General features: G+C 39.8%; 1 protein-coding gene across 1 annotated transcript in view; it reads right to left on the bottom strand.

Annotated features, from left to right (window-relative positions):
• Nucleotides 1-327: 327 nt before the first annotated feature.
• The window catches only part of snx33 (sorting nexin 33), a 29,930-nt gene continuing 3,740 nt past the window's right edge, over nt 328-26,517 (bottom strand). The window contains exon 2 of the mRNA XM_080504449.1: nt 328-5,080. Within this exon, the coding sequence (XP_080360575.1) occupies nt 4,827-5,080 (254 nt within the window). The 3' untranslated portion in view covers nt 328-4,826. The remainder of the gene's footprint in view (nt 5,081-26,517) is intronic.

The following is a 26,517-nucleotide window of genomic DNA, read 5'->3' as shown; positions in this document are numbered from 1 at the left end:
AATGAGACACGTTCTTGTGATCTCAAGGTTGTAATCGAGCAATATTGCATGAATTCTACAAAGTTCTTTAGGCTTAACCTGCATTCACTGTCAGCTGATCAGCTCCAGCTCTCTGCAACCCTGAACTGTTTTTAAAGAAAAGCATAAATACACAATACTGTTGTTTTTTTGTCATTTTAACTGATTGTACAACTCATCTATAATGGCTTACCAAATATTCAGTTACTAGTAATAACATAGAAATGTAATAAAGAAGAAATGAAGTGGAACAGCATGTGTATTCAGCCTGAAATAATGATTAAAAAGAAGGACAGCCACAGAGAACGATCACCATCATTATGTTTTATTGAGATTTGTGTGTCCCCTTCCCTTAAATCAAGTGACATATGACTTACTGAAAATCTGTTGAGAGACAGAAGAGAAAGCAAAGAGCTCCTGCAACTCTCCAAGTCACACGTCCATGTTAAGAAGCAGTCACCTGTGTGAAATGCCTGGCATTCAACTCATCATGAGGGGGAAAAAAACCCCAAAAAACAAATCCATTCAAGCGTTGAATGGATTTTCACTCTTTCCTTTGCACCTTGAGAGCCTTTCTCATGCTCCCTCCTGCCCAGAAAAAATAAAAGTCTTTGCCTTTGGTGTCCGTGATAGTTTCTTTGTGGAATGTTTTTCTTTCTTTAGAGTCCCTCCAAATGCTTTCTTCACATTTTCCTCGGTGCAGAGAAAGATTCAATTACAAAACCAGAGAACACGTTTAATTTCACAACCAAACTGAGCAGAGAAAATCTGACACTTCTTTGGTCTTGTGAGGGGAAAAAGCAATGAGTTTTCAGTTTATGACGGTTATTAAAAAAAAATTTAATAATCTCAACCAAAACAAAGGTTTAAAAGCAAAGATTAAGAAAAATAAAAACAAATAAAAACACTTTTTTTTGTAAATCAGAGTTAAAAGCTGCAGATGTGGACTGAACAGTACCAGACACACACACACACACACACACACACACACACACGCACACACACACGCATGCTGAGTCAGCAATTTTATAAGTCTGACTTCCACCACTACAAACAGATCAGATCTATCCTGTGGAAGAAATCATGAGAAGGGTGGTTTAAACCGGAGGTTCTCAAAGTGTGTGGGTCAGGGCGATGCCTTTTCCCAGCAGGATTCCCTCCCACTGATCTCTGAGAAGGGATCCAAAAACAAATATTTGGAGGGTAAAATTATGAATAATGCCATCAAGTATACATTGTTATGATTACATTTGTTGTAGCTGTGACAAAAATGCATTAAAATCATACCATATGCATGCTAGTGACAAACTCTGCCTCCGTTTACACAATGTTTCAAGTCAAAATGCATCGTTTTTGTTTTTGTTTCAGAGAAATCTTGCATTTACACTCCAGTGCTTTGAAAAGGATGTCCATTCACATGGAAGAGACAGAAACCTTTAAAATTAAAGTAGTGATCATGTTTGGCCTTGAGTTGGCGCTGTTGTTTGTTTTTGTACTGAAACCACACAGTGCCGACAACAATACTCTATAAACACTAACAATAGTGAGCACATGGACTTTCGTATGGACCGACAATCAAGTTTTACCTCGGAAGCTGTTTTCAAAAAATTTAATTTCAGTGGCTTTGAGCACCCAAAGCACAACAATTTCTTTCTGTTTTCATTTGAAAACATTGTCGCGTGAACGTGACCTTTGTATGCTGCTTTGTCAATTATAAATCTACCAAGTTCCAGGAGGAGGACTGGGAGTCATGACACTCTGGGGGCAAAAGCTTTTATTGTCCATCTATGCATGAGCAGAAGAACTATTTACTGCACAAGTGCAGTCACAGCGTTTCAGAAAAGCTGCGTTTTGCCATGTTTCCATGGAGACGGGACGTTTTCGTCAAGCACCATTGTCGTGTAAACGTTAGGCCAAAATGCGACGAAAGTTTTCCATTTTCAGTTGAAAACGTTGTCGTATAAACGCAACAGTTTACTCATTTTTACTGATCTCTTATAATATGGAAAAGATTAAAAAATCCGGCACTTTCAATCTAACTCGGTGGAGAGTTGCATCGACTTCAAAAAGGTTCAGCTAAACTCATCCTCCTACACTTTAATAACTGCTGGTTTAAGCAAAAAAACAAAAAAAGAACCACACAATTCACAACATTTATTCTTAGAAGTGTAATGCAGCTTCCACATAAACCTCTAAAGATAGTCTCGTCTAAACCACAAGTTGCCATGAAATCTTTCTCTCGTTAAACCAGATGAGTAACGAACGCTGCTCCAATAGTTTCTTCTTACTCTCATCCTTCCAGCCTCTGGACTACATTCAACAGCCTTTTTGAGATTGATTAGATAGGATCAATCTCTTTTCTGATGAGTAAATCAGTTAAGCTGAGCTAAAAACAGCTAGTCTAGCTTTGTTGCAATTAAAAAAAAAAATTGAATCGGTCTTCTATGGTCTGAAACCATTGTTCTTTTTTTTAATCAGAAGCTGGGTGCTATTCATTAGAAAACAGAAGGGTTGACAGATGTTTCCCAGCACGTCCTGTTCTTCTTGATCTATGTATTTATTTTTAAGAAATCTAGTAAAAAAAAAAAAAAGGAACAACTTGTTTGAAACATATTCATATTATTCAAACACACACTCTAGAACTGAATGTGATCCAAGTGTAAAAAAAAGACGTCAAAAATAAAGTAAGCTTGAGTACCAAAGCAGTGTTACTGGTCCAATGGTTGCAGGGCTTCAGAGAAACGCATATCAAGAGAAGGTCCAAAATTTAGCCAACACCGACAGTTCAACATGAGGAAAATGTGAGTTTAAATAGTTTTGTTAACCGTGTTAATTTCACTGAGAGTTGGTGGCCTGACTTTTCATAGATTTATAAATGAATTACATTTGTTTGAGGGTTTGTTTTCTTTTTCCCAGGCCTGCTGGTGACGTGGCTTTAATCAACACCTGATTTTATTATTTTGTCGAACTGAAGCATTCCAACTTATGAGGAGCAATTGACTGGTTAAGTGGATTCAGGTCTTGTTTACAAGACAAGGTTTCAAGTGAAACTCCATTGTTTTTATGTTTTTGTCTCAGAAAAGTTTCATGTTCACACGGCAACATTTTGAAAGCAACGTCCGTTTATATGGAAACCGCTGAGATGCTGAAAACTATGTCGTTTTCATGTTGGGCCACTAGTGGGTGCTGTTGTTTGTTTTTGTATTGAACCCCCACACACATGCAGGAAAGGACAATATGCAATAAACTATATGTATAAAGCTGGACAGCACACGGACATTCGTAAGGGATGACGACGAAGTTGGTTCGCAATTCCAGGTGACTGTCGACTAGAAAACTACCAAGTCGCAGGAGAATATGGCGTGGAAGTGATGACACTCAGGAGGCCGCCGTTGTTCTTACTGTCCATCTTCTCGCTTATGTGCAGAAGAAATATTTATTTCGGCGGTGGTGCACAGGCGCAGTAGCAGTGTTTCAGAAAGAAATTGTGTTTTTCCCCGTTTACATGGAGATGGAGTTGAAGCATTTTCAAAAAGTCTCACCTTGAGAGCCGTTTCCAAAAAGGTACATTTTCAGTGGCTCTGACCACCATTGTCATGTAAACTGAACCCCAAAACACTGTAAAACCTTTTCATAATTTCTTGAAAATGTTATTGTCTTATATAACGTAAGAAACCAGCCAGCAGGTTAGCAGCAGGACCAGGCTCCATGCTGTGCCCCATTTATTTCAGCTAAATATCATCATATTCAATGAACCCATGTAAAAAAAGAAAAGAAAAAAGAAACAAAGAAATAGCTGCATTTCATGATGATTTACAGCTATAGCAAGATTTAGTGTTGGACAAACTCAAATCAGATGCACATTTGAACACATTAGAGACAAATTAACCCTCTGCTACATAAAGTCTTTGTCTGCCATGATAAAAATTAGTTTAGGATTACATTCCACTCGATCATCCACACAACAATAAACAAACCCACAAGCTACAATGACTTAATAGTATTTTTCTTTTTTTTTTTAAATGTGTGCAAATTTGTCTCAAAACACTTTTCATTCCAAACATTTCCCCTTAAGAAACATGATGAATGCTGCAGGCGTGAACAAGAAAAAAAAAACCTCCTCCCACCGGGAAATATTGCATCAGGTCCTTCAAGGCGAGTGATGCAAGAACAAGAAAAAAAAAAACTCACTAAGCTTTGAGTACAAGGTTTCGGTAAGTCTTTGACCCTGTGCAAAGTTAAGACAGGCATCTGTGACTGATGATACTCGAGAATAAAGTTAACAAAGTGAACCTGAGCTGGACGAGCACTTAGCGAGACGATGGTGACACTTCTTAGGCCTGATTGCTTTGACATGACCAGTGATTTAGATTAAATGCTGATAAATAAACGAGGATCTTGCGCGAGAGAAGCCAAAGTGCAGGATGTAGAGAGAGAAGGGGACAATCTTTAAACCAGAACCCGTTTCATGGCTTCGACACTAATGATCTGCTAGGAATTACAAACCTATTCTCTTATTTTCACCGTATAAACACCTTAAGTTAGGTCAAAATAGGCAATACACTATGACTTTGCCTGTGTGATGTGTATTTCAGAAAGAAAAGATACAGTAGGTCTTTAAAAACAAACTTTGAATCCATCAAAGTGTAAGACAGGCTGGCTGTGCATGTTTTATTTTGTTCTTCCAGTAACTCCTCCTCCATTCACCTGTCAGCTAAAACTTTCAAGGCTTTACTCTCCCTCTTCTTCCTTTCCGGTGCTTTTTGTTTTTGTTATGGCATCTGGACCCAGAAAGCCTCCCTGCGTGTCTACAGGCAGTCGTACATGCGCAGGGTGCGCTCCAGTTGCTGGACAACTCGCTGGTAGAACGCGATCTGCTCCCTGAGGTAGTCCTGCATCATGTCTTTGAAGTCCACTTCTCGCTGCTGGTGGAAGTGGCTCATTTCGGCCTGGAGGGCGAAGCCCACAGTCCGGCAGCGTTTCCGGATGCCGTCCGCCTCGTCCTGGTCCATCTTCCCCTCGTCGCTCATCCTCTGGCTCTCTTTCACCTTGGCGAAGGCACCTGAGGTCACAGAAGGTCACACTGGGTTAAATACATTTCCTACTTCTGTCTGATGGATAATATAATGCAAGTGGTTTACTTTTTTAATTTAGTTTTCCCCCTCAGAATGAAAAAAAACATGTGGTTTCAAAACTGTTTACATGAGCATTCAAAAACCAACGTGTATATATTTTATACTGTCAGATGTAAAGAAAATAAGAGGATAAATGCTGTAATTCCTTAGTTCACTGAGAGGCTGCAATTATTGTATATATTTAAGAATAATGAAAAAAGATCTGCAAATACTGATTGAAGTTTTGTATTATTATAATACAAAATCTGAAGTGAAAGAAGGTGTTTAGAGTAATAAACGCGCATGTTTTTGTGAAGTGATCATCTAGTGAGGCGACTATGCCAACAGTGGGACTTCGAATCATTTCAGTTTGAGATCCCGGAGTTAAAAAGCTAAAAACCCAGTTTCTGCTTCTACTCAAATAATTAAAAAATTTAAAAATCACTACACATTGTGTCTCATGCATAATGGTATAACTACACATACGTTTGTTGTGCTGTTGAAAAACACCAAGCCGTGTTTAACATTAAAGGTGGTTGAAAATGCAAAATAAGTTAATGAATGATAAATCAGATCATTTTTCCTTTCACGTTCTAATATTTAAAGGTTTCACACGTTTGTGCTACAGATTGGTCCACACTGAGCCTGTCCCAGGTTATATTGTAAGAATCAGGCGTGTGCTTCAAATCAAGGTAAAGTGTGTTTCATCAACGCTCAAATTTAAATCCGCTGTTTTTCTTATCCAACATTGTAGAACAGGACATTCTTGATTGATAGCTGGTGGTTTTCACCAAAATGGATCCTGTAAAATTTTATTGAACTTAATTTAGAGTGAACCATTGATGTATTCATGTCAAAAAGGCTAAGCATACATTGTAAATATATACATTTCACTAATATAAGTGACTTCTTGGCCTTCACCATCATGTGAAATGATCAACTATGAACAGCATGTAAGTTTGTTTCATTTCACTCATGAATAGCACAAAGAAAGGCTTTAACTTTGGAGGTCTCCCTATTTTTTTTATTTCCACAACTCAAGCACAACTGTCATTGCCTCCATTATTAAAAAAATCTAAATAAATAAATAATCCCTCTTCTTCATGGTAATCATTCGAATAGTCTACATGTCCCGACTTTCGGCGTAAAACCCAGTTGAGCTCAATGATTCACATTACCATCAGATCAGACCTAAAACTATCAAATAAATGTCATAACTCTACATCTGTTTTGTTGAGATGTGTGGCTTCACAAAGACAGTAGCAAAAAAACATCATACTATTTGTCATATGTAGCTAATCTGTTAAATAGTTATGTTAAATACTGTTTATTGAATTTCTGGAAAAAGAAATTATTGGCCACTTTTCTTGGAACATCCTTTAAACCTCTGACTACTACTGTGTGTTAACATAATGTGGTAGAAAAGTACACCAATGAGATGAATTGGACATGATAAAACTGACGTACTTCGTAATTTACAGTACCTCTAATGTATCATGTTTGTCATCAGTGTAACGTTTACAAATCCCACAAAAACAGCAGCAACCCCAAAGTCGTTAATCAAATATTGTGTCACTGTTATCAGTGACACAAAAGGGGTTTCATCCATTGTTTGAATTGTTTCAGCGGTCTAACAGTGCTTCACATTGTTAGTCCCACTCACACACCAATTCTGTCAGCTGCCATCTGTTATCCAGCAAGACTGGAACCATATCAAAAATACACACCAAGCTTTGAAGAAGACCAGAGCATATGTACAAGATTTGCCTGTACGCTACCCTGGGATCAGAGGATTTATGAGCCGAAATATACTTCCAGCTGAAACCAGTGAAAGCGGTTGGGATTATCCACAATGAAGACCGACTCTTAGCTGCTAAAAAATCAATAAATGTCCTTTTATGACAGCGTGAATGCCATAAACACAATTCCCAGCACCTCCATTTTAATGATTCGGATCACCAAAGTGTGAAAACAACAGCTTACTGCTCATCAAATGACACTTTATTAATCTAGCTTATATTTGGGAGCTACACAATCAGTGGATAACTGCTGCACAATTAAACTCCATTCACCATTTGTAGAAATATTTAGAAATGGAAACTTTCCTCACTGGGTTGTTGCTGAAGAATGCTTCAAGACCTTTTCAAATTCAGGCCTAAAACACAAAACTAACAACTTGTGATTAATAAAGGCCACTAAGTAGGATAAAGATGTCACGAGATGTCATCATACTAGTGTCGTGCAAAATGTGTGAGTGAAACTGTCATTTAACTTTGTGAGTTTTAAAGACCGGAGGGGAGCTTGTTTGGTAACAAAGGGTTAATACCAACATGACTGCACTGCCAACAAATACAAAAAGATAACCACAAAACACAAGCTGCGATAAAAGTTTAATACAGAGTAAAAAAAAAAAAAAAAATAGAAAGCTGAGATTTCTTTATTGGTCTTTGGGTGGTTCGACATGAAAAAAGCTGCAGCACTACGGTGATGCTCGGCTCCTCGCTGGCTTTTAACGCCGACATTGTAACGTTCCCTCCAGACATTAAACTGCTGTAATCCGTACTCTTTATAGGTAGAGCAGCTACCGCACAATCGCGTCTCGTTCCGCCGCATACCAAGCGTCTAGATTCCGCGCGATGGAGACAAGTTGGAACCGCAATCGCCCAGACTGCTATGAAGTCACTTGGCACAACATGGCGGTGGCACGGCGCCATGCGGCATTTCCCATGAGATTCCCCGCTAAAATCTTGTAATACCTAACTGGGTTGAGGGCCGATCTTGTCGGGGGGGGGGGTTCGGTGTTCGCCCAAGGTCTTGTCCAGTAAGTGTATCTGTGAGGTCATGCTACGCTGCGTTTGGTATGGAATTCCTGGCACAGGGCTGGGAAAGCATGAACAGCTCTTAGAGGAGGCGTGCGGACTCCAGTCTGTGGCGCTGACCTACATTCATGTGTTCCGTTTTCCACATGAGGGGAGAGTGTGGACCAGAAGACAGCACGTCTGCGGGACATAAAGACACTCACTATCTGTGTGTGTGGCGAGGGGGAGAGATGCAAAGTCTCCCAACAAAAGGCGCTTGATATTCGCTGAAAGTGGTTTGGGACAGAGTGGAAACCTGCATGCAACATGCTAAAATGTGAGGCTGCTTTTGTTCCATTGATGTAAAACTCCCCCCTTGCAGCAAAATGTGCTCTCGAACCTGGCACCAAATGGTGAAAGCAACCAAACACACAAAAGAACTGAAGAAAAAATGAGAATTTGTCTCACTTTTCCTCAAACCACCCCCCCCCCCCTGATCCATGGTCAGTGGTCTGAGAAGTCGCCTGGTTTGTTTATCTTGCCCGAGCAGATCGGCTACTGCAGTGTTTCACAAGTGACAGATTCATGGGCTTCACTGAGGTGGAAAGGCAAGGCCAGACAAAGCAGGGCAAGGACAGAAAGGAAAGGACTGAATGCAATTAAATACCTGAGTCACGATCTTAGCAGCCAGCATGTGATGGAAAACCCACAGTGAACCACAGATTTGTTTATTCCCGTACTGTATTTTACATCTACCACTTACAATCTCATTCATGAACAAAGTCTGACTCTATATGATAAGGCCTATAAATAGTAATAAACATCAATATTTACATCAGATCTTATTGATGTGATCCAGCCTCTTTACAAATGTATCTAAAAGCAACAGTGATCACAACCAGGTTTAATGGTATGGTGGCCTAAAAGGACCACGACCAGTGGGCTTTATATCAGCGTTGTACGTTTTTTTCATTCATGTTATGTGGGAGTTTGCATTCTGGTGATGATTCTCCTTCACTCTTCAACATTTCGTGCCTGAGTGTCTTTGTCCATGTAGAGAGAGAGATTATACACCCCAAGGTTATGAGTCCAGATACAAAGAAGCCCATTTAGCTTCATAAGCCTCTAAACTGTCCTCACAGTTCATTTGATGTTTAGACATCCAAGTAGCCTTCATTTGTATCTCCACTCAGATTTACAGTGAAAGGATCAGACACCGTCTGACAGTAGAAGCCGAAGTGGACAAACACAATAACAATATTTCTAACGTATGTATGCAGGCATGTATGTGCACGTATAGCGTACGAGATGGTAGGTGTCGTGATTGATGGAGCACTCTCAATGACATTCGAAAGGTTGTAACATCAACAAGACAAGTCGATTGGTTTCTTTCCTTCGGTATGCGACTCCCGAGCGTCTGGGTTGGGGCTGCGTGTTATAAGTCGGCTTATCATGGAAACGTCACACAAGGCCAATACAAATATTAGTCTGATTATTAATGTCCAAGCCGCTGTTTATCTCCAGAGCCGTCAGACAGCATTTTTTCTTTTTGCTAGACGAGCCAAATTCAAATTGCAGTTGAGTCAACTTTGAAATTAGTCATCGTCTTCAAATCTTTGTTTCTCTGGTTCCAAACGTTCATTTATTTCCTCAATAAATCATTTTGCGCATAATGGAGTGAACAATACAAAAAGCAGGCATAGAAAATAGATGGCTGGAAGCAGATTTATTAGACACAACGAGAGGAGATCAGATTAACCGGCTTCTTGTGGGTAACTGAGCTCACACATCTGTTAAAGGGCTCATTCTCACTGTGCTGTCTGAGGTCACCGCGGGCCAAACCTTTTCCCTCCCTACATCATTCCTAAATCTTCCTGTATCTTCTTGCTCAGGGGTCTGCAGCCTGCGGTGCTCGTGCAACACGTGGCTCTTTTGTTTCTCTGTATTCACTCTCTAAACCGTTTCCATCCTATTATTATCTTCTTTTTTTAATTATTTGCAAATCTGGCTTATTTCCAAAAAGATTCTCCTGACTGAAATGGGTAAAAATGCTAAAACTGCTATTTACAAAAGGCTACAAACTTCTAAAATAGTAAAAAAAAACAACAACAAAAAACAGTGTTGGACAGAGGATTTGTTGAAAAACCCAAATTGGCTGAAATCAAAAAATGTTTGAAAAGGAAGCCAAAATGTTTTAAACCGACAAGAATGAAGCAAAAACAAGTCCAATGGTTGAAATAGCTACAATGGCCAACATGATTAGGAAAAAATGGTCAAAAGTCAAAATGGCTAAAACAACTAAACAAGCTGACTCAGTTAAAACAGGCCAAAAAGGTTAAAAACCACTGAAAATAGTTACAAAGGCTAAAGCAGCTAAATTCATTCTAATCTTGAATGTACGTTTAGCAAAACTACATAAATAACTTCATAAGCTGCATGATATTTTATGAATAAACGTGTTTGGTGGTTCCAGAAGGATTCCATTTGGAGGAAAGTGACAAAAACGTCTTTTGATGGGAAAAGTTGGAGACCCATGTTCTAGATCGAGAACAAAAAGCCAGATGGTAGAAGTACCTCTCCAAGGCACTTGTTTGCAGCAACAGAGTGTTTTGGTTATGCTCTCATGTCTTAGTGCTGCATTGAAGACATTGGCTCCCTCCCTCAGCTTCTAATAAGCAGCATCAGCAGTATTTTTTCTCCACAGAGTGCAGATTCTTGAAAGATCCTGACTGTAACACAGAGTGGGTCTAATTTTAACTGGTTCTCATCTGGGACCAGTCAGAGTTAAATTAAATCATTCTTCCTGTTTAATCCCTGAGTGGAGGCGTCACTAGAATGAAAAGGACTCTTTTCGGCTGCTCAAGAGTGCAAAGCAACATGTCTAAACAGACAGTTTTCTCATAAAGATAAAGTGATATATCCTCCCTCTGCTCTCTGTGTCCCTTCCTCTGCTGAATTATTGCTGGTGGGGATCAAATTAACCTTGATTGTTGTGACTGAAGCTACTTCACAATCACAATGGACAAAATGTACCAAAAAATTCTCATTTAGAATGTAAGTAAAGCAGAGTTGTCAGCCTTTATGCATCACTCATATGACTTCTACGATCCATGATCAAAACTCTGTTTGCATGTTGAGGCAAGTCCTATTCTATTTAGTATATAATTCCTGTGTAATAACTTATTTAACCACTTTTTAAATTGATGCTTCGCATTAACTGCGTTGCTTTTAACTGAAATATTAAGATGTAAATCTTTGTACTTTTATGAAATTAATTTAGTTCGACAATTTGGATTTTTGTATCATGATTTCCGATATGCCCCTTTGCTTTTTTGTCAGCGTGTGCCAGTAATGAGTGAAAAGAAACACTTCTAAATCACTTTACATTAAAGGTCAAAATCAAACTTGCTCCTGTAGCATTTCATTTGTAATGAAGAGTTTATCTTTTGGCAAAAATAATTTATGAAACCGTTAAAACAAATCAAGGTAAGTGTCCTCAAAAACTGAAATAGTGTCATCTTATGAAATAAAAGTTGCTTTGTCTCCTCAGCCTGCGTGCGTGCGTGCGTGCGTGCGTGCGTGCGTGTGTGCGTACTTGTGAAAAGTGAAAGTGCACTGGGCTGCCAGTATGTAATGACTTCACTGCTGAAACGCGAACCACAGAACTCACACCCCCGTTTTCTTTTCTTATTCTTTTTTTTTTTTTTTTTACTTTTTCCCCTGTGAGACTTTGTGAAAAATATCTGGAAGGTGACGGCAGGATACTGAGACTGGCGAGCCGACCGACTGAAAAAGACATTACTTGTGTATCAATTACCAGAGGACAGTCTGAGCTAAAATACAGGACGTCTGAATTCCTTAATGATGTGTGTGACCTATACAGCAATACCCATCGCAGGACTGCTGGAGTCCGCCACAGTAATTATATGAAACATTTTAGGCGGGAAAGAAATCTTTCAACATGACATCTACACTGTGTTCTGCTTTAGATACCTCTAAATATGCACATTTGTTTTACTTCTAAAATTTAACTACAATTTTTCTCATACACAATTGGAATGGGCTGAGAAGTCATGCAGCCGAGGCTGTCGGGGGAGAGTTGTAGTCGAACCCAACTAATGTCCTACGATCGTCCTCCCTCAGTATATTATGATATCATTCCTTATTTTCTTGCAAATCACTGTGTGTGCCTTGTATCTGGATGGTTTATATATGGGATTTATTTTGTAATACAACCACTCACATATGCAAGCAACGACATTTTGCTGTAAAAATGTTTCTTTACCCTGATTTTATTTGTTATATAAGTCAACTAAGTATCTGTTGCATCTGAAAAATGTGTTTCCACTGATGCAGATGATGGTGAAATAAACCAACAGCGCATTGACTCCTTCATTATTCGTGTCTTGACTCACACAGAAAAACCATTGACTCTGACTGTAAATCTGCAGTTGAAGCATTTCAAAAAAGCTGCATTTTCCTTGTTTACACAGAGCGTGGTGCATTTCAAGAATGTTGCACTCTGGAAGCCGTTCACAAAAAGTACTCGGCCATTTCAGTTCTTTTGTGTTTTCATAAGACGTTTGCTTTTGTCTTTTCAGGCTTTTTAAAGCATACCTTTGACCCGTTTCGACTTCATACTTTTGTATTAATCAGAAGTGTCATCTGGTGGCGCTGTACGATCTATGGCGTGTCAACGTGTCATAAAACAACAAGCCGGGTTTACTGTTTGTTTTGTGTGGATTGAGCTGTGTAGGAGCTGTGAGAGCTGGAATAAAGGTGAGCAGCTCTGGGAGGCCAATGATCATTGTTTAGCCTTTGAGAGGAGACCGAATAAATGAAGCACGTCTCTGATGACCCCAGAGACGTGCTTGAAATCACCACTTACTGGTGGTAACTTTACTTTAGTGCTTCACAAAGGGAAGATAGTTTTAAAGAGCACCCCATCCTTGTGGTTCTCGGGCCAGGTGACCATGGACAAAGACTAACTTGTCACCTGGGACCCAATCTACTCTCGTACAATTGAAATAAAGTGGTTTTATTTATGTTAGACATAAACATAAAGTATAACAGACCCAAGCTAATAAGATCTTCTGGTCAACTAAAACTGAAGAAATATACTTCCTCAGAGAGGAGAGGCAGGTCCTCTTGAGTGATTAATGTCATCTATACTTTAGTGTCATACGTTTTCTCTAGTATTGTCGGTGATTTTCAATTAGTTTATGAATAAATCTTTCAAAAATCAGGCTCCAGCTCAAAGTTTCCATCGTGCTTCAGCATTTAGGAGCTTATTGTCATAGACACCATGAATTCCAGCGTATATATGTGTTCACTGCATGTATGAAGTGCAGAATTAACATTGTGCTGCTTAAATGATACTCAAATCAAATTTTCACTAAGGAAAGACAGACCCCCCCCCCCCCAAAAAAAAGCTGATGACTGTGGAAAGACAAAGAAAAGAGTAACTGACTGTGCACACACACCATTCCGCTTGGTGAAGCTAAAGCGTTCAGCTGTAACCACAAGGAGAATAATGAGGTGGGGAAGAACCAATTCTGCCAAGAAGGTAGGCGTAATCGTCTGTTTTGAATCCGTTGAATCACAGTGAATCACCAGTTTGCTGTAAAATAAACTAATCTGGGAAATTTGTTCAAATACTTCAAGCAGAGAAACGGCTAACGTGACTGAGTGAGATTAGTGGATGTTATTCCTGCTCTACAGGCAAGTAAACAGAAACATTTTTCTGCTGAAAACAAATGAGGATTGTCGTCAATGAGCGTGTGTGCGTGAGTGTGTGAGTGTGTCCTGACGTCTGTGTCTTGCACCACCCTGAACTGGTGAGAGATTTGTTCTCTATGGATCACTGAAGTAACTGATCGAAAACAACTTTAATTATTTTCAGCTCTGGAAAAAAAAAATCCCTTGACGGAGGAGATAAGAACCCAGGCTTGTTCCTGACTACGATAATACAACTGATCACTATGAGAAATTATCAGCAAAATAGTGTGCACACTGTTTATTCGTAGCTGGCAGCCTGCATCTTGTTCACAGTCTACAAAGGCATGTTATGAAATTACTGCTCAATCAAAACAACCTAATCTTAAACTTGTTCAGAAAGCAGTTAACAAGGATTACAGCTGCACAATATTACCCAAATGTCCACTGTTTTTGTTGAGTTGTGCAATAGTGCTATGACTTGCAGTAAATTTTGGTATTTGATGTTAACGTCTGTGTGCTTTGGGATCTGTACTTCCAAATAAACGTGCATTTTTCTTCTCCTGGATCCAATTTCAACCAGAAACAATGGCATTGATTTTGCTTGGTTTTTTTTTAATATGTGTTATCAGATGCAGTTGTACAGTTTAAAAAATCCGCTTTTCACAGGTATAGCAGTTCATTAGATCTGATTGGCTGAATATGTTGCTATTCAGCGCATGAATGCACAGTCCATATAAACATATTATATTGCAATTATTCTTGTGAGATAAATATATTGTGAATGTCGAAACTGCAATGACAGATGTGCACTATATATTGTACACATTTGTTTTTCAGATTTGTAGCAGCTGATAATATAACAAAGCCAATAACATAATAACTTGCCATGAATGTAATGAAATAGTAGAATATGTTTTTAGAGCTATAATTGACAGAGAGCTGCTGCTTATGAATCCTCAAAACTGCAAAAAAAGGAAAAAACGCACCCCAATTCAATACATTATTGACTATACTTACAAGTTATTTTGTGGCTAACTTGCCAGATTATTGGTTACATGTACTGATGATAATGACTACAATATCCTATAACATTATTGGTTGCTAAATGTACATCAGTAATTCTATTTGTACAGTAATTCAGGCTTTTGCGTGATTTACAACTAAAACGAAAATGAAAAATACTGAATGTAGGATCTTTTTTAAAATGTTGGCAATATACGGTCAGCCAGGGGAAACAAGCCAGAAACCAATCTTTTAGGTCAAGTGGTTGAAGCTGCTGATGTGCTGCTGTTGCTGTTTAATAAAACACACAAAGTGATTGTATTTGACTGTTGTGAAACATTCATGTCATTTCCACCAAAATGCAGGTGACATGTGACGAACCTTGCCCAACGTATTCCCCACTCAATGTAGTTTAGAATGAGAAATGTTTTGACTCCTCTGAGGCTTTCGATGTTCACTTAGTACACTTTGTTTGGATTCCCCTTGAGTGCATTTCTGAAAATCTGCCAAAAAAAAGCTCACAGCAAACTGAGCTCAAGTGAATAGGTTTTGGTAACCAGAGGTGAAATATGGTTGTTCTGTTTGTTCAGCGAAACAGTAACTGTCATAAACTGAGTACCCTTTGCAACACGCTGGGAAAAAAAGCCATGTAACAACCTCATTGTAGTCACAACAGCCACATAGTGGCTAACATGTCAGCACTGGGTAAACAAAACAATCCAATTTGTAATACCTGTATGAACAGCATTTCAAGAGGTGGAAGCACCAGAGGTCCATTCAATACAACCAATATGATACGACGTCTAAAAAGTAAAAACAGACAGCAGAGTACAGAGGCTTCACTAACAGTGCTTTCATATTGCCCATAACCCCGTCACATACTCCATAATTCTGAGCAATTTGCTCAATAAGTTTGAGCTGCGAAAGCTCCCATAGTTCAAGAAATAATACAGATGACTTCGGAAATGTACAAATATTCACAACACACAGGAAGAGTGAATTCAATCGCTCCGTTAACTCCAAAAAAATAACCACATAACTGACACTTTTAAAGGCCCCACATTATATCCTGCTGTGTCTTATTGGTGCTGTAAAATAAAGTACGTGACACATACAAGATCATTGATAACAATAAGTGACCACACCATTTTGTTTTTCTGGGATGTGATTTTTTTTGCGCAATCATTCACATTACATTTAAAATGTGACCTCTATCAGACTGCTGTGTGAACATTATCGGTTCAGGCCCCAGAGCGCATGTGCAAAAGACGACGTGAAGTTGTGCCGAGCACGCTATTCACACATGGCATTCCGGTCAGCACCAGGGTTGCCAGATGCTCACTGTTTTCAGCCCAAACAACGAAAAAAACCACACATCTCAATAAAAATCAGTCCAAATCTCAACCTGTGTAGAAATCATGTTGAAACAGTAAAAGTTAAAAGGTAAGAGGGTTTGGCTCCGAAATCGGGGGACACCCGCCATATCTGGCAACACAGGTCAGCGCATGGAGATTAATTTTCAAGTGGCTGTTTGATATGAACCGACAGAATCAAGACAAATGAGGAGGGTAAGAAGGAAAATGGGGTAGAAAGAGAGCACAGCTTTTAACATTTTAGTGGAGCCACTTCACTTCCTCCGGCGCTTATCTGCGACGTCAGTCACACGTCAATGACGAGGCGGTCGCATGCAGAAAAATATTCTTATTGGTCCCACATATTATCTAGGCCTGGGTCTGGTCTAAAAGGATAGGAATTAGAGCTTTCGCACAGCCACAAAACCGGTTGGATATGGATCAGTTGTGAGTAAAAAAATCAGAATTGGGTTGCTTTTCCCTGCAGTGTGAACAAGACCTTAGTTTGCAATTGGGACACTTTTCAGTCAAATCCAGCCCAACATGTTACAGACGACATCCGAGAGATGGTGAACGACTGGGAAGTAAACCACTGAATACTGTGTATCCCATGAAAACACTTCAACAAAAGACAGGAATTGTGTCATGAAAATATCAGGAATTGTTGACACTCAATCCTAAAAAAATCAAATTGGGACCAGCAGGTAAAAGTTCTGATCGGAACACGACTGTAAACAGAAGCTCATTCGTGCCATCACAATGCAGCCTTTCAACGGCCGTATCATCACCATCATGTGAACGCAACACCGTTCACTTTAGCCAACAATGACTCCTCACTGTGAGCGTCGTCAGCTCAGCTGTTTGTGGAGTCTGTTGTCAGACCGAGCTGAAACATTCACAACAGAGAGGAGAGGAGAGGAGAGGAGAGGAGAGGAGAGGAGAGGAGAGGAGAGGAGAGGCTTCAAGAATGCACGACAGGGTCAAAGGCCTCTGCTGGAGCATAAAACGAGCTGTAAGTGCCTTGAGGAGACACAAACATGAAGAAAGAACTCCACTGCTGAGTAAGCTAACAGTAATAGTGTTTACACCGGCCAATCAGACACACAGATAAAACAGGACTGGAGTTCTTGTCCACAACTGGAATGTGCACACAACTAATTTAAACCCCCCCCTTAACTTTTTTTAAATCCATTTCTTGTACTGGCTGTACAAAACAGACCCACCCTACTGAACTTTCAATAGGAACGTACAGTCAAAAAAAAAGAAAAGAAAAGAAATTCCTCTGCACACTGGAAAATATCTTGTGCATATTTGGTGTTTTTTGTTTGAACCCAAACTTACAGAAAAATGACCTTTCTTCTTAAAGCTCCAATGCTCAAATTGAAACTCTTAATCAAAGCCATGCAGAGAGATGTTCAACAGATGTTCCTGCTACTAATAGGCAGAGAATGTGAACCCAATGTATTGCATTCTTTCTTCCACTGGTGTGAGGCAGTATGGATGAAACTTAATGTGATTCAGTGTGAAAATAAGGAATGAAACCACATAATGAGCGACAGTGCAGAAGTATAAGTGGGACAGGGAAAGTGACTGTAAGAAAATAACATATGAACTCTAAGGCCACATTTACACGACAACGTTTCAAGCTTGCATAAAGTTTCGCTTTTTCAATTCAGAAACGTTTTGCGTTTACATGCGTTTTCCTGTTGATCCACTCGTGGGTGCTGTTGTTTGCTTTTGAAATAAAACCAGACACAAGTGCATGCAGGGAACAATACACTATAAACATTAACAATGACGATACATGGACATTGGTATGCACAGATGACCAAGTTGGATTGTTGTTCTCGATGACTGTCAACTATAAAACTACCAAATCCCAGGAGAATATGGACTGGGAGTCATGCCACTCTGGAGGCCGCCATCGTTGTTATTGTCCATCTACTGAGCATGTGCAAAAGATCAATATGTCTGTGATGTGCATGAAAAGTTGGGTTATTTCACCTTTTTTCCCCCACAGGTGATCGTCTTTGCCGTCCACACCTCACAGCCAAGCCGGGGTTGTAGAATTTACCCACTCTGGGACCCGTGTGTAAAACAAAATCTGGAAAATTTGGATAATGAGCCAAAGACGACGCATTTACATGAACCGGCGGTCCCATGTGGACAACCCCCAAGTCAATATAAGCCGTCTCACTTTGGCTGTTTGTTTGGGAGGCATATTCACAGTTTCTGCTGGCAGTGAGAATAAAAAGCTAATCCATTACGTCATACCAATGAACACGCTTTGTCTGGGTACATCATGCCAACACTATGGAGGTGGAAAAGCCAGAAATGTAACCTCAAATCCATCATCTGCCAACAGGTACATCTGAACTGCCTGTCAGTGATTGGAAGAGGACTCAACATGCAAGATGACACCAGAACTTGATGTGTTACGGCATAACTTCAAATTATTGGTGGATTTGTTTGTTTGTTTGTTTGAAACTCTGTAGTGTCATGAAATACACGTTTACAAAGAAGTTACAAATCTCAAATCATCAAAGCATTTACAAGGTACTTGTTTGTCCAGATATTCTTGTTTTCCTTCAAACTGAAGAATTCCTTACAGGTCACATCTGTCTGAAAACAAACACAGAGCTATTGATATCAATTCAGTACAGCTTGAGACTTTGTAAAAGAAAAAAATAAGCAGTAAAATGAAAAGCTGGAACCAACAAAAGCATTTATATGATTTAGCTTCACCAAGCTTTCACAAGCTCCCAAGATTCCAACAATAAAGACCGAATGTTGTCACCATACATCATGTAAACGAGCAGGCCAGTTGTTAGTGCTCATATTAACATCACAGTCCTTTTGTGTAGCTTTTTATGATCGTATTAAGAGACAACAGTCCCAAAATCTTTCAAGACTGTGACATTTAATCAACTTTATCAAGTTGTCAGCTTCCTTATTATGGAGCAGATGTGCTATTTCCTAGGCAGACCAACTTCTACAATTGAACATTTTGCATTGGATTGAGTGACAAAGGAGAATTCCACACAAAAAAAGTAGAGAATGCTTTGCCGATCACAAGCTCTGCTTTTCTTGCTGACATGTCAGGTTCTCCCGTGTAATGTGAGGAATCGTACCTCAGCTTTTCCACTGTCCGCACTTTTATGAAAGCTCAGAAACGCTCGCAAAACAACATCCTTGCACGAGACAAGACCACAAGGCACTGAGAGCTGTGCCGTCCTCTGAGCGGGGGAGCGTCCACAAGCCAAACACAGACATCATGTCGGTCCGACCATGAAGGCAGATGTAGAACACATCCAGTTGTTTTCTAGGTTGGAACTTTTTGTTTCTGTCGACACGAAGGCTGAGGTCCATGTCAGGAATGCCACCTTCCAACTCTACACTTGTTTACAAGACAAAGGAAGAGATGAGGAACGTCTTGTTTCTGGTTCCTTGAAGAGGTAAAAGTGTCATTATTTGTCCAACAGAACGGGCCAAAACAACAATCCGTGAGCTTAACCGCTGCAGCTCGTGCCAGAGAGAGAATTGGTCAAAACCATGAACAAATACAGATGGCAATGACTTTTATTTTCCTTTTTTCCATGACAATGCAAGAAAACACAGTGGAGCTAAAAAGCTATCCTCTTTTTTGTCTTCCTGTTTGAGGTCATATCGTGGTGGTGGAGCCTTCAGAGCAGACGAACAACAACTAATGAAATATTGAAAAGGTAGAGGTGAAATGAAATTTTACTTTTCCAATTACTCAGCCTCTGAATTGGTTTTATTTGTTGTTGTTTTTAGATAAATGTCCAGATAGAAGCATAAATAAAGTATATACATCTATTTTTTTAACATTACATGGACAGAATCGAGCAACAGTATATGTCATACAAATACCAATGTGTCACAGAAGAACACAGGTGAGGATTATCTCTTTACTGCAACATGAGATCCACATCTGAGCCAGGACTTTTCTTTGTGAGGTCAGCATGTTACTCCTGTGCACGATCGGGTTTAATCCGTGCAATTTATGTTCTGTGGATAATCTGAAATAAATGCTAAATATCCTGTTGGTGAGCGTGTCCATCTATGTTCTGATGGTGGTTTACGTTCAGGTGCTCTTTTGTGGGATTAGTTTGGTTTTAATTATTGATTTGAGGCTATAAGGTGTTAGTATAACGTCACGACTGGGGGCCGATTTGAGAGAAAAAGAAACAATCCAGTTAGTTGAATGTGCATTTGCTTGTCAATAAGCTTTGCTTGTGATTGCTTTTCACCCACCTTTAATGTATTTTATGAAATTTATATGTTCTGTTTCATTGCACCAATTTTATGTACGGAACTTTGTAATTTTTTTTAATCTGTGAAAAGTGCTTCATAAATAAACCTTACTTACTTACTTTTCTCCTCAACCACAGTTGCCTTGAGCAGTTGAATTACAGATGCTATGTTTAAGTAACACAGGAAAAATAAGTTTCCAATAGAGGGCCAGATAATCAGAAATCTACTATAAAATCTCTTACATTTAAACTTTTTAGGAAATTGAAAACAAGTGCAGTGCATGGGAAAATGGTAAACCAAGACCTGTATAGATACTTAATTTTTTAAAGGGTTTTTAGAGGCTTTACTTGACAGCCCACAAAAAAAAAAGTTTTTTGTATGTCAGAACTGTTTTGTGTATGTCAAAAACAATTCTGAGGTTCCTGGATCATGAGATGATTGCAAGTCAAACAAAATGTGAACAAACACTCCACAGAGATGACGACACAGTCATGGCAACACAGTTGAACAACACCCATTTTAAAGCGAGGTTTAACTTCAAGTACTCAAATCCTAAATTGACCAGGTGAAATCTGGTGGTAAAGCTTATACACTCGCATAGCGACAATGATGGTCATTTACTGCATTGACGACTGCAGCTAAAGACAAACACACCAACAGATTGAGAAAAGCAGCCAAGACTAGGAGTTTGAAGCAGGAAGTCAGTTTCCGTCGACACTTTTGTAAAACCTCAACAGGGATCATGTTGCATTAGACTACAATATCCAACGAATGCTTAAAGGTGCTTCGTTTGATTGCCTTCAACAGCAATTGTACACGTGAGCCTGTAAACGTGCGGTTCATTGAGAGGCTTTGGGAGGTGGTGAAGTCACGAGGAGCCGGAGGCATCTGTAACCTCCTTCAGTGTGAAACGACGATTCTCTGGGCCAACACAGACAGGAATGCAGAAACAAGTGGATCACCAGAGTGTGTAAAGACGAGGGTCTTGGCTTTGTTAAGATTTACGAGTGAGCAAGCGAGAGGGAGAGAGAGAAACATTTCATTCTTTCAGCCAAATTACAAACCATCCCTGTTCCAAACCTGCCAGGATTGGGCCACCAAATGCTCGCTAAACCCCAATTTCACAGATTAACAGTTTGTTTACATGCTGAAGATCTGCTGTTTTCTTGTGCTCTGTAACAAGCATCAAAGAATTTTAATCGGCCATATGTTTGTTGGATCTCGTAAACAAAGCAGGCGGGTCAGTTCTTAGAACAATCCAATTAAGAGCCATGAAGTCAAAACACTGCGAGACACTGACGCAGTCACAATCCCCAACCTAAATACGAGGTGAGCATTGCTTTCCATTAGCCACATTTTCTAAGAATGTGGAAAACAAAATATATTTTTCCTTTAACTTTAAAATGATGGGAGCCTGGATGTGGGTATTGTGTTGCCATTTGGAGGACAACTAACCTCTTGTCCATATGAAAAGTCTGGCTGGCCTGCAAGACACATCCCAGGGGAGCAAGTTCAGCCTCAAACTGAATAATCGCCCGCTCTGGTGTGGATCAGAGCGCGAGAGAGAAGGGAAGCAGGACCCTTTCTATGCTGAAACAACCACACGAGTTTACATCTGTCATGAATTCGCAGTTTAAGTGCAAATTTGCTCCAATTTTCTCTCGATGTCTCTGGTGATATGAATTAAGACTCGATTCAGAGCCGACACCGCAGATCTCATCTTACAAAGCATGTGACCAAGTCAGACAGGAGACACAGCCACACTGTGGGGGGGCGGGTCAGTTTCACTTCTTTGTGTTTCCTTTTGTACTTTATTCAAAGCTTTCCGATGTGGCGTTTCTCCCTGGTTGAAGCGGAGATTGTTGCCAGGTACAAAATCTCCATTTCATGATATCTGCTTTATTCTCAGTCAGTGTCACTTTATCCTCACTCCTAGAATACACATAATATTCTAAACTTCATTAATACCAGACCAGCAGAGCTGTGATTATCATTACTCAAGAGGAGTACTGAACCTGATGATCACCTTGCAAATTAAAAAAAAAAAAAGCTGGAAAAAATACGGCATTTGGGATGTTTTTCTGTAAACGTTAATATTTCAGATTCACCTTAAGTTCATGCAAGTCTCCATTTACACAGTTGTGGGTCGAATTTATATACATATGGTGGGATGGCCTTTATTCACATGTGAACACAGTATCAACTGAAATCACTGAGTGTATTTTAATTTAACACAAAAAATAAAATACATACAAGTTGAATTACTTTTCATAGGGCACCAACTCAAATGTGTAATAGACGATATTTCAAAGGTCAAACGTTACTAATTAACATCATGATGTGAAATTAATTTGTCTGTTCGGGTAGACTAGGGAGAAAGAGATGAACACACTCCATGTCTATGTGATAGAATAAAAAGTTTGAAGTGAAAGTGTTTGGTTTGTCACTACTTACACAAAATTCTGCAAATCCTACACAAAGGACGCTTGTTTAAATGTATCGCTCAACTTTTTCTTGTGATGTGATCTGTCATGGTCATTTAGCCTATATTGCCAGAAACAAGAAGAAATATATGGTCATTGCCTTGATAAAGGCCTAAACATTCTACCCATTCTAGTCATGAGAGCATCTTTTAAGCAATGGTCCGATCTGTGGCCTCAGTGTGTTTCACATGATCTAACATTTTTACCCATTCACTCACACAGTCACTTACGCGCTCACACACTAATGGCAGCAGTGACCACTTTGCATTGGTTGAGTGGTTAAAACACATAAAAAGTGTAAGATGGGAGGTCAAAAAGACAACTGATGGCTTCCTCTGCCAACTGACCCACACACACCTCTAAAAAATGTAATAAACAATATGAGGTGGGTGTTTCCTTGAGACAGTGCATTCCCACAACTTGGTCAATCATGGAGTTACACCATGACTGAATGAAAGTAAATAAGTTGTCCAAATTAATGATTCGGGGTCACAATAAGTTTTCATTAACTTCCTTAGTGATTGGCGCCACAACTCCAGGTTTTACTCGGGTTCAGAGGAGGTACTGACCTCAAAAAAGTGATGAATGATTGACACGTAGGTCAAAACAGAGCAAAACCTTCAGGACTCAAAGTCTGACAAATGGTGGACTTGTGATTTTTGCTTGGACACTCTTGAATCCTTTTGTCTTTCCTGTGTGTCAACTCGAGAATACACACATTTCAATCTTTGTCAACTTGTGTGAAGGACAGAAGTGTGTCCTCAAAGTCTCTTGACATCACACATCACACAACCCACAACGTTACAACTGCACCAATGGACAATGCAGGGATGATACTAAAGCAACAGAGACAGAAGCAACAAGGCGCTGTAACAGGCAGTGTGATTGGAGCTGACGGGGCCTACATCTCCCCCTCACACAAAAGCACAGAATGCCTTTATTCTACAACAATGCATTGTTATGAACCCCCTCAGATCAAGACGTCCAAACCTATTCACGTTAGATCAAGGTCTGGCGGTGGGATTTGCCTTGGCAGAGGTTCAAATTGCCGAAGTGCACCGTCACGACTTCAAGCCTCTGAACCAGATAACATAAATGTTCTCTGGGCGTAACGGCCCAGTCAGATGGTTCTGATGTGGATTGTCTGCCGAGGAAACAGGAGGGCAATAGATAAAAAGAATCAGACAGATGTGAAGATGAAGAGGATGCCGAAAGCGAGGTGAAGCATTTGTGACTGAGCGATTTACAGATTGAGCAACAGCAGAGCTCAGAGAGAGAAAATGTGTTGCACGAAAGCCAAAACGTTGAGTGGAGCACACCCCGACATTCTTCCAGCACTGCGCAAAATCCTCTCCTCCTGACGCAGAGTCGCTGCCCATCACCATGTCCTAAAAGTCTGTTAGCATTCTTGTAGCTGGCATGCTCCCCGGGATCATGGCGCGAAACCAGCAGAGCTCTGAGGATTTCGGCAGGAAAAAAGCAATGAGGGAAATAAGCGGAGGAGGAGTGCACCGGAAAAGGCTGACCCCGAGTTCTGTGTGTTCAGAGTGTTGCTACAGCTGTATCTGCTTCAAAGGAACACAAGTCACATCAAGGGATGATATCTGCACCGGCAGGGAAGACTCAGCAGAGGCGGAGAGGACCCTGCCTGCACAAAAACACTCCTGCATGATGGCCTCATGTTTGTCATATGTTGGCTACCGGCTTACTACTTTGCAGCCAACAGAATACCCGTGTTCTAGTGTGTTTCCAGCACCTTGCACTGAAGGATTCACATCAGGGTGCTGTTTGCTAAAACAATTGGTCCGCCGGGCTGACACAACGTTTCAGCCTCAAATGAGCAGATGAATGCCAAGAATTTAAGCTTTCAGGGAAGCGTTAAGACTCAAAACATGCGCCTGCTCTTAGCAAGCATTCCAACTGTTAAATACCACTAAATACCTAACAATCATATAGAAATGACTGAGATTGTAGAACGCATGTTGTTCACAAAGACCTCAAAGATAATGAATATTGCAGATAATCTCATATTCAGTCTCACATACAACACATGACAAGACACCTGATTATTTTGCTGCTAAATGGTTGAACTAAAATCTTTTCTCATAGGTATCATCCTCTATAGGGGAAAACAACAACTGTGAAAAGATATATATATACATATATATATATATATATATATATATATATATATATATACACAAATATATATATATATATATATACACAAATATATATATATATATACAAATATATATATATATATATACAAATATATATATATATATATATATATTGTATTGAATACAGTTTACGGTTTGCTGAAGGACATTGGATTTATCTCTGTAGGTGAATGTTTTTGTGTTTAGCCACCAACTGCTAGTTATAGGTGTGGTAACACCAGAGACATTTGGTCTATAATATATTTGGACACCTTGCTGACTATTGGAGCCCGTTCTTTGTTGTCGCCATATTGGATGACAACCCACTTTTCCTCCAGTGCTTTCACTTCTGCTGAGTGTTAAAATGATCATAATTCACAGAGTTTTAAACCGATTTTAAAGACAGGATTAAATTTTTAAACCTGTGTAATGCAGATACTAAGCAGCAGACTACTGCATGAAAAAAAAGTCATTCAATCATGGCCCTTTTCCTCATTTAATCTTACCATTTACAGCGTGTCTAATAAGAGCGAAGTATGACGCAGCAATGGCCTGGAGGTTAGAGCAGCCAGCTCGTGGGTGGAATGTCAAGGTTTGAATCCCACTGGGTGCTGCATCAGAATCAGCATTCAATGTACAACTTATTCTAAGACAAACATGCAGATCACGACCTGCCATGGCGACCCCGGAGGGGGGCAGAAGAAGGACATCTGATGTTATTAATAAAAACTGACCTGACTGTGTGAATTGCTAAAACCAGAAGATACCGTAAAAGTTCTACACAATAAACAGGAGCTGACCTCAGGGCTGAACCGATCCATCCATTTCCTTCGTTATCAGAGCGACTTCTTAATGTCAGTCACATGGCTCTGTTTTCCTCATCTAATTCCTGGGTGGAGCGTCTCAATGTAAACAGCAAATTGTATCAGAAATGACCTCTGCGATAATGAGCGCCAGCTGTTTCACTGAGATAATAGCTCTGAATGGTAGCGGCCCTTTCCTTCCTCCTGAGCTGACTCAGATCAGCTGATATGTCTCTTTGGATGCTAACACAGTATGATGATATATCAACGAGCAAGGAAATCACACAGTTCGCTGGACAGTCCGGCTGCTACTCGCCACTGTGAAGATTTTACAGCAGGTTTTATGAAAATCAGGACCTACGTTCACATCCCTGCCACAATATATTTGAATGAGGGGTGGTGCAGCTCCAGGACAATCCCTTGCTTGATGGTTTACAGCCAATAAAGTTACTTATTAAACAGGTCAACATTTGCATTGGGGCAGGATCATGGAAGCTTCTGAAAAGAATACGTTCCACACTATCCATTACAGGTCATTTACCGAAAACATTAAGACTCATCTCTTAATAATTACAACACATCTATCTACTTTACATGTGTATTACCATTGATCCATTATCCCAAAGTCACTTACCTGGATGAATGAGAATATGCATAAAAACTCATCCATGAATTAAAATACACGGGATTGGCCTAAACAAAGTGAAGAGGGGAGACCAAGACCTCAGCAATCTGATAACATGACCTCCTTTACTGACCGTTTGTTTTCACACACCGTCTCCCGCCAGCTTT

Source organism: Blennius ocellaris (assembly GCF_963422515.1).
Source record: "Blennius ocellaris genome assembly, chromosome: 11".
In the NCBI taxonomy this organism is placed as follows: Eukaryota; Metazoa; Chordata; class Actinopteri; order Blenniiformes; family Blenniidae; genus Blennius; species Blennius ocellaris.
Note: the sequence above shows the minus strand (reverse complement) of the source record. Positions and strands in the feature narration are given on the sequence as shown.